Source organism: Myotis lucifugus, unplaced genomic scaffold (assembly GCF_000147115.1).
Source record: "Myotis lucifugus unplaced genomic scaffold, Myoluc2.0 scaffold_226, whole genome shotgun sequence".
In the NCBI taxonomy this organism is placed as follows: Eukaryota; Metazoa; Chordata; class Mammalia; order Chiroptera; family Vespertilionidae; genus Myotis; species Myotis lucifugus.
The window spans coordinates 536915-546586 of NW_005871274.1; the positions used below are offsets into that span (position 1 = coordinate 536915).

Consider the following 9672-nt stretch of genomic DNA (forward strand, 5'->3'; position numbering starts at 1 on the left):
AAACTTTATGACTCCGTTTGATATTATCAGTGGGACTTTTGCTGCTGCATCACTGATGACAGAGATTTCACATCAGATTTATATTTCGTGACCTTCAGAGATATGCACAAGCTACTACTTTCATCCGTCAGGCTACTCCTATTACGAGACTTAACAAAATTCATCACTGAGAACAAAGATTCACAAGTGTATGTGAATGAAACCAAAACACTGGTCGGATCTAGGAAGGCAGGGAGAGTTAAGGCAGAGGCATAGAAATTGCTCTTCCCCTCTCTCGTCAGTCCATGTCTATGGTCTTTAAAATAACTTGTTATGTAAAATTATTTATTTATCTAAGATGCACCTACACTGAATTTATCTGAAAAATAAAAAAGTCGATATTAAGAAAAAAATTGTAAATGGAAGATTATAAGAGAGGGATTCGCGTGCCAGCAAAAGTTACTAGCGTGCCATGTTTGGCATGCGTGCCAGGGTTTGCCCACGCCTGCCCTAGGTCCATTACTACTGTTGTCTAATATCTGAAAACAATAGTTTTCTATTTTGTTGTCTAGTTTCCTAGTTTATGGTGGAAAGACAATTCTGATACTACTTTTAATTTATATTTTAAATCTTGTATTTGCCTGTGTTTGTTACCCTATCTAGTTCAGGGGAATGAAAACTTTTTCTTATGGAACCAGGAGTAATTATTTCAGGCTTGTGGGTCATACAGCCTTAGTTGCAGCTACTCAACTCTGTGGTCATAGCATGGAAGCAGCCACAGATATGTAAATAAATAGGCATAGTTGTGTACTAATAAAACTTTATTTACAAAAGCAAATGACCAGCCTGCAGGCCATAGTTTACCAACTCCTGAGCTAGCTGACAGATAGAAATGTTATTAGAATTATGAAATATTATGGTTGGAAGAAGAACCTTTGAGATTCATATTTCAGTTTTGAAAGGAACTTTATAAATCATATTGTTCAACCCTTTGATGTTTGAAGTTACATCTGGTATTGACCAGCTTTTCCTTAACCCTCTATATCTGTGATTTTCAGGAATCTCAGTCAAGGATTCTTTTTTGAGGGAGCTCTCGCTATTGTTGTTTTAATGATCAGTTTTTCCATTTGATTCTCTGCTGCCACTTGGGTCTCGGCTGAGCAAATCAATTTCATCATCCACATATCAGTCTTTCATATAATTGAAGACTTTTCAAATTACTTAAGAGTCTTTTTAACTCTACATTAAATTCATCCAACTTAATTCAACTTGGCTTTATGCTTTTATTTTATTTTTGCTGCCATGATTCTTTTCTTGAAAGGATTTGAACATGAAGCCATTATAGTCTCTAGCCATATGCTTTGTTCAGGTTTCCTTACTCACCTAGTCCTTCATCTGTTAATGTGTTGCACTTGGACTAGATTCCTTTCTAAGTATGGAGCTAGGAGCTGAAAACCATATTGTCTAATGATTTGATAAGTAAGATCTGTTGTGTAGGATCTAGATACTGTATTTTTATTAATGTAGCATAAGATGGCAGTAACTTTTTTAGTAGTCACTTCATATTGTTTACTTGTGCTGTCAAATAAAACCTCCTCAGCCCCTCTGCAGAGAGAATCCCTGGCAAACAAACCTCTTAGCTGTGGAAGAGTCTGAGAAGAGCTAGGTGGGAGGGAGCATGCAGCTGGAGTTTTAATAGTCCAAAAAGAGAGAAAGGAAACAAGACAACAGCAACACACTATTTTAACACATGGTAAATAACCTTTTGGCTTTTGTAACACAATTTATGGGATACTAAGTTATTCTTAACCTTAGGAATTTGTCTAGAATCAGTCTATATAAAAGGGTGTGAGTTCTCCATGTTAGTAATATCTTTTTGTATGTATTAAATGTATTTTGTTACCACATTTTGATTAGTTTTCTTTTTCTTTTTCAAAATCAGAGTTGTACTCTTACGTAAAGAATCATATAGTTCTTTCTACAAGGTTTATAATTAATAGCATTCCCCTGCTCCTGGCCTCTATTATACCTCCTCCAGACACACACACTCACCCTTTTGTTGATTATCTTCATTCTTTCTTAAATGTTTCTAATCACTAAAACTTACAGTTACTTTTAGGTTTTTAAATTCTGGATTTTCTATTGTTGAAGATGAGGATTTAGCTCACTGTCTCCTACAAAGCAGATATACCTTTTCCATCCTTTTGTTTTACCAAAATGGTTATATAGTAACTAGAGGCCCGATGCACAAAATTCGTGCAAGAGTAGGCCTTCCTTTCCCCGGCTGTTGGCACCGGCTTCCCTCTGGCACCCGGGACCCGGGCTTCCCTCGCAGCCCCAGCTTCATCTGGAAGGTCATCCGGAAGGACATCTGGTCTAATTAGCATATTATGCTTTTCTTATTATAGATTTTTCAATGTTCGTGTTACTTGAAGATCTTGATCTTCTCCTCGTCCTCCTCCTCCTCGTCCTTCTTCTCCTCCTCCTTGTGGTTACTTTTCTGTGTATTTTAAGCGAACTCATTCCCAGACAGCCTTCCAGGTGTTTTATCAGTTTCCTCTTCTTGACAGTCTTTCCTGGAGCCATTTGGTATGTCATAATCTGGATTAGTTCCTCTCTATATCGGTGCACAGTGGACAACCTAGGATCATGTGATTATTCCCTGTAATCTTAGGGATTTATTTTCTCCCTCTTATGTTGCATTTGTTTTCTAAGTCTCATCTCATGGTTTCTTACTTGTACAGTTCCTCCTTTTGGTAGGATATACCTCTAGTGGCTTCCTGAGAAAGGGTACTTTTTTTTTTTTTTTTTTGTAAAGACCTTGCATATTTAAAAATGTATTTATTCTACTTCTACACTTGATAGATAATGTAGATTCACATAGATATCTAGTTTGGAATAATTTTGCTTTAAAATTTGGGAGTTTTTGCACAATTACCTTCTTGCTTCTGGCATTGCAGTTGAGAAGTCAGAAACCCTTCTGATTTCTGATTCTTTGTGACCTCTTTTTACTATCTGGGTGCTTGGAGGACCTTCTCTTTGTCTGCAGTGTGTAGAAAGTTTATAATAATACTAGAGGCCCGATGCATGAAATTCGTGCAAGAGTAGGCCTTCATAGCCGAAACTGCAGCAGCTGCCTCGATCCCACCGCTGCAGCCCTGGATTTGTCCTGGAAGGATGTCTGGAAGGACATCTGGTCTAATCAGCATACTACGCTTTTATTATTATAGACTAGTGGCCTTATAGACTAGTGGCCCGGTGCACAAAATTTGTGCACGGGGGGTGAGGGGGGAGGTCCCTCAGCCCGGCTGGCACCCTCTCCAGTCTGGGACCCCTCGGGGGATGTCTGACTGCCGATCCCACAGGCAGTCGGACATCCCTCTCGCAATCCGGGACCGCTGGCTCCTAACCACCACTCTGCCTGCCAGCCTGCTCGCCCCCAACTGTCCCCCCTCACCGGCCTGCTTGCCCTCCACTGGCCCCCCTGCTGGCCTGCTCGCCCCCAACTGCCCCCCTCTGCCAGCCTGGTCGCCCCTAACTACCCCCCTCTGCCGGCATGGTCGCCCCCAACTGCCCCTCCCCTCTGGACTGGTCATCCTTCACTAACCCCCCTGCCGGCCTGGTCGCCCAAAGCAGCCTGCTGTTCAGTCATTTGGTTGTCCCTCACTAACCCCCCTGCCAGCCTGGTTGCCCCACGCAGCCTGCTTGTTCAGACATTTGGTCGTCCCTCAATAACCCCCTGCCGGCCTGATCGTAGGCAGCCATCTTGGGAGGGTGTGATGGTCAATTTGCATATCACATCTTTATTATATAGGATTTCTAAGAGCTCTCTTTGAGTTCTCTGTTCTTTTTTGAAATATTTTCCTGTTCTTTGTTAATGGTTGCACTATTTTATCTCTTTATGAATAAAGGTGATATATTTGTAAAAATGATGAGTATATTTTTCTTTTCCCAATGTAGTCTGTTTCCTTCAGGTTACTTTTCTATTTGTTATTGTCTCTATAATTCCTCAGTGGTTTCCCTTAACTATTTAGTACTTCCTGCTTGTCTGTTCACGTTTAGGAATGGTGGACTAAAAACTACTTAGAAGTTCTGAGTATGTGAGTGGCATTTGTTTACTATGCACTTTGATCTGCAAGGGCTCTTTACTTGGGGAACCTCTGATGTCAATATCTTGAGGTCCTTTCTCTTGAGCTGGTCAGATACCCCAGAGAAGACTTTTCCAGACTCCTTTCTGGGGAAGGAAAGATTGGCTGCCAGCTTTCTGGTTGCTTAGAGCAGTGGTTCTCAACCTTCTGGCCCTTTAAATACAGTTCCTCATGTTGTGACCCAACCATAAAATTATTTTCGTTGCTACTTCATAACTGTAATGTTGCTACTGTTATGAATCGTCATGTAAATATCTGATATGCAGGATGGTCTTAGGCGACCCCTGTGAAAGGGTCGTTCGACCGCCAAAGGGGTCGCGACCCACAGGTTGAGAACCGCTGGCTTAGAGGGAGATGGTGGTAAAGGGTGGTTTTTGATCTTCATTCTGTACATGCTCACCTAATGCACTGTTTTTACTCTGGTTCCCTGCCTTCAGTTATGCCTGTGCCTCCCAGTCCAGACACCCTCTGTTCTTCTGGACCCAGAGAACACTCTTTTTAAATGGTTGCCCTATTTTATCTCTTTAAGAATATTAAATCATTTGCTGGGGTAAGGTCAGGCAATGGGCAGGGTACCATAGTTCTGAGTGTCTTCTAAGCAGAATTTCAACCAGTTTTCCTTATTTTATCTCCTCTCTGCTTTGCGACTCTACCTCCACAGGTACCTGTATTTATAATTCTTGAAGCCGAGGGGATTTTGTATAAATAAGGTCATTTCTCTCCTTTCTCTACAGCTAGGATTCAGCTTTCCTACGTATTCTGTGTCTATACCTCTTGAGCATCTGCTTCTTAGCTTTCAAAATCTTGAAATGTTTGATGTTCCTATTTCCTTTCCTACCTACCATTGTGATTTTACAATTTAAGGAAGAAAAAACCAAACTTTTTACTGATGGTTTTTAGAGGGATTTAAGTGAGAGTAAAAGCAGATGTGTGTGTTTACTCTACTGTCTTTACCTAGAGCTGATTAGTTATGTTTTAACAGAAGTTTTCTATTATCCTGACTTTTCCCCCCTCCTATGAGTTGAGTTGAGAGGTGACTTAATATGTTTATTGTATGTTTTCTCTGACCTACTAGAGCTGTAATATTATTACAGGAAGAAGTGAGGTGAGGCTTACTTGGAATTTCTTAGCGCACTCCGGTGAGCCTCAAATGATCAAATCTGCCTTTTCTACACACCATCTACTACAGTGATGATGAACCTTTTGAGCTCGGCGTGTCAGCATTTTGAAAAACCCTAACTTAACTCTGGTGCCGTGTCACATATAGAAATTTTTTGATATTTGCAACCATAGTAAAACAAAGACTTATATTTTTGATATTTATTTTATATATTTAAATGCCATTTAACAAAAATCAACCAAAAAAATGAGTTCGCGTGTCACTTCTGACACGCGTGTCATAGGTTCGCCATCACTGATCTATTAGTAGATTCCTGCCCAGGATTGATATTAAGCTAATTGCTCTATAGTTTGAGAAATCTTTCTTTCAGCTTTCTTGAAAATTCAGATGTCTTCTGGCAACCCTCCTATTCCTGCTGATCATTCTAAGGGTTCACTCTCATTTACAAGTTGCCTTTGTGAGTGGGATGTGATTAGCCTGGGCCAGGAGACTTGACTCATTATAGTATTTAGGTCAACCATATCACTTTACCAGTCAGGAAGCTGAGGTGTCCTGAGATGGAGTAGATTTCCTAATATTATATAGCTAAATGATTGAAAAAGCAGGACTTGAATCTAGATCTGACCTCCAGCCAGTGTTCTGCCCATGGTAACTATTCCCTGGGTTCATTGTTATCAAGGCCTGTTAGTTTGACTCTGTTTCATGACCTCTGAATACAGTTTTGTCTCTGGAGAGCCACATTGCAAGAATAGTATGCTGTTGGTCATGAGGGATCTGATTGCAATGGGTCAGTGCAAATAAATGACCTCCACTGGGAGAATTTATCAGCTCATTTCCTATGTGTAATAACAAAAGAAGAGGATATTAAGAATCAATATAAATTTCCTTTAAATACACTCATGCTATTAGAAGGTGCATTTATCCTGACTCTGTTGTAATCTATTTAATTTTAACTATTCTGAACTGACTGTAGTGGCCTTCTGTCTAGGCCAGGGGAGTCTCTGCCAATTAACTTTAATTTTCTGAGGCCCTCGGCTACCTACCTGTACAACAGATAGCAGCCATTGCTGAGGAAATTTTGCTCTAATCTCTCTTGCTATTAGAATAGTTATTTTCTTGGCTTGTTATACATATCCTCTAAGAATTAGCTTGTGTAGATACAGTCTTAGAGTGGTAACATGTAAAAGAAGGCATATAATTATCTCAGTGAAATAAAAATATCTCTTCTATTCATGGGATGGTGTGTGGGCACCCTCATACTAGTTTTCTTAATACCTCAGGAAGACTAAAGAAAGATTTATGAACTTTCTTTAATTAGAAAATATGGCCATGAGCTTTTGTCATTGCTAAATTGAGTTGATGACAGCTTCTTTGTACTATTTTATAATCCTCTAGAGTTAATTTTTGCCATTAGCCCCATGAAGCAGGATGGTAGAGTGGAAAGAATGTATGCTTTAAATTCAGTTATGCTTTAAATCCAGTTATATTTGTGATCTGCCATTTGCTACTTGTGTGGTTATGGGAGAATTATTTAACCTTTTTGAGTCCTCATTTCTTTAGCAGTCAGTTTGTGAAGTCTTATAAACTATATATGAAGACTCTAGTATGGTAACTCATATTAGAAATTATTTGTGAAGATCATAATATGGTGCCTAATATTAACACATTGCGGACAGATCATGAGAATTCTCGCTTCATATTACACAGTGTTTTACAAAGTATCATACTTTAAAAAGATAATAGCTTGTAAGAACATGTAATAAATAACTTCAAAATGCAATGGGTATTTAATTTTAAAGCGTGCCGTTAACATTTATGTAAAACGTTTTTTGTACTCATTCAATAGAAACTTATCTGGCCACTGGGTAAAGCTAGCAATAAAACTGGTCTGCAATGTGTTAGGTTGGCAATGAATAAATGATGGTTATGGTTATTAATATATGTGTACATATATGTATATATATGTGTATATGTATATATGTGTATATGTATATACATGTATATACATATACACACATATATATATACTGTTTTGTTCCTTGATTTTACATTTTAAACACCATGTAATTTTAAACTTAAATATAATTATGGGTTCTTCACCTTTGACAATGATAAATATTGCATTTTTGGGATAATCTGCATCTAGAGATATTTTAAAGGGTTGCTTTATAATTTTGAAATTATCATAGAATTTTGAGTCCTGGAGATACACATTTGTCAGAAATTGGGTCAACAGAATTTTGTGTTGAATTGATATTTTTTAAAAATATTTTTTTATTGATTTCAGAGAGGAAGGGAGAGGGAGAGAGAAATAGAAATATCAATGATGAGAGAGAATCATGGATCGGCTGCCTCCTGCAGGTCCCCTACTGGGGATCGAGCCTGCAACCCAGGCATGTGCCCTTGACTAGAATAGAACCCGGGACCCTTTAGTCCACAGGTCGACGCTCTATCCATTGAGCCAAAACAGCTAGGGCGAATTGATTTTTAAGTGTAAACATGATCATAGTATATGAGAAGTTACTTTAGTATAATTGAATGTATATATCCATCATAGGAACTTTTTTTTTTTTCTTGGAGAAATTTCAGTAGCACTAAATGGTCTCTTCTTTTATCAACATTAATTCAAAGTTAAAAGACAAGTCTTTGGACATTCATTTTATACCTAGTTATCTCTATTAGGCTTGAATGGCAGTTCATTGTTATGTTTTCCAATGAACACTAGAATAATAATATTTAATTTTAGCTTTAAGTTAAAAGAACTAAATTGTTTAAAAATAATCAGGCATTTTTTAGTTATTTTGTCTGAATTAGTTATGAAGTAGTTAAGTTTGTAGCCTTGCTGTTATGTCACTTGAATTTGTTATATTACTTGCTAGTACAACTCCACAAAGAGTAGAGAGCAGGTGGCAGCAGATTTCCTTTACCACTGAGACCATAGAAGCACTGATAGGAAGTTAGTGGAAGTGCTGGGATTAGGAAACCATTCTCCTGAATCAAGACCAAATATTTTGTTTGTTGAACCATGCTGGGTTTTACAGGTGAAAGTATTCTAGTGAGTAAATTGCTGTTCATAGATTTTCTTGGGGACTGACTCACCTGATACTTAAATCTCTGATAAATCTTTTTTTAAAAATCTCACCAGTGGATAGGTTTATTGATTTTAGAGAGAAGGGAAGGGCGGGGGAACAGAGAGGGAGAGGGAGAAGGGGGGGGGGAAGAGAGAGAGAGAGAGAGAGAGAGAGACAGACAGACACATCTATCTGTTGCCTCCCATATGCACCCCCACTGGAGATCCAAACTGCAACCTAGGTATGTGCCCAGACTGGAAATTGAATCTGCAGCCTTTTGGCGCATGGGACGATGCTCCAACTAACTGAGCCACCTGGGCAGGGCTCTGATATATCTTAATTTTCTAACCTTTTGAATATGGTTCATGTAAGTATTAGCAATTCTTATTTGTTGGTATTCTTTTATTCTTCTTTTTTCCTCCCCCTTCACCTCCCCCATCCTTAGAACACTAACCTAGGTAACAATAAGAAAAATTAGCCTTTTACTTAACTTTTCTGATTTCAGCTGCCCCTTTTTAGTCTTTTTCTTTAGTTTTTTTTTTTTACATTTAAAATTGATATTAGGCTTTCTGATTTAAACACACACACACAGCTTTTACTTGAAGAAACAAAGGGACTTAAATGACAGAAAAACACACAAAGGATATGAATAGCTGACTCAAGGAGAAGTAGTCCTATTACTACTAGGTATGATAATAGTATCATTTATATATTTTTTGCCACATGCCAGGTACTGTCCCCAAGTGCTTTATATGCTTAATAACTCATTTAATAAACTGTAAATACTATTACCCTCATTTTTCTAGTGAGGCAACTGAGAGACAAAGGTTACATAATTTGCTAGGCCCTTGCTACTTACAGACAGCTCGTAAGTACAGAGCTGGGATTCAAACCATGGAAGGCTGGTCCAGAGTTATGCTTTTGATCAAATAAATTATAATGATTTCTTATAAGCAGAACTAGGACTACAAATTAGTACAAGGGTATATCATTCTATTAAATTGGAAGTTATTTTAAAATATATGCAATTTGGAAGGAGGTTATTTGTATTGGTGGGACTATTATTTGAAAAGCAGTATCTATGAGCCTTAAAATATTCATATTCATTGACTGGTAATTCTGCATCTGGTCATCTCTCCTAAGGAAATAATCAGGAAAATAACTGTGTTCAAAGATGTTCGCCAATTATCCTGTATGATAAAAGGCTAATATGCAAATCGACCGAACAGTGGAATGACCGGTCTCTATGATGTGCACTGACCACTAGGAGGCAGATGCTTAATGCAGGAGCTGCCCCTGGTGGTCAATGCGCTCCCACAGAGGAAGCACCGCTCAGTCAGAAGCGAGGCTCACG

At 38.5% G+C, this 9672-nt stretch overlaps 1 protein-coding gene across 1 annotated transcript in view; it reads left to right on the top strand.

Annotated features, from left to right (window-relative positions):
- Positions 1–1712: 1712 nt before the first annotated feature.
- Positions 1713–9672, top strand: part of MED13L (mediator complex subunit 13 like) — a 234029-nt gene continuing 226069 nt past the window's right edge. Inside the window, 1 exon segment of the mRNA XM_023761997.1 lies at positions 1713–1732. Within this exon segment, the coding sequence (XP_023617765.1) occupies positions 1730–1732 (3 nt within the window). The 5' untranslated portion in view covers positions 1713–1729.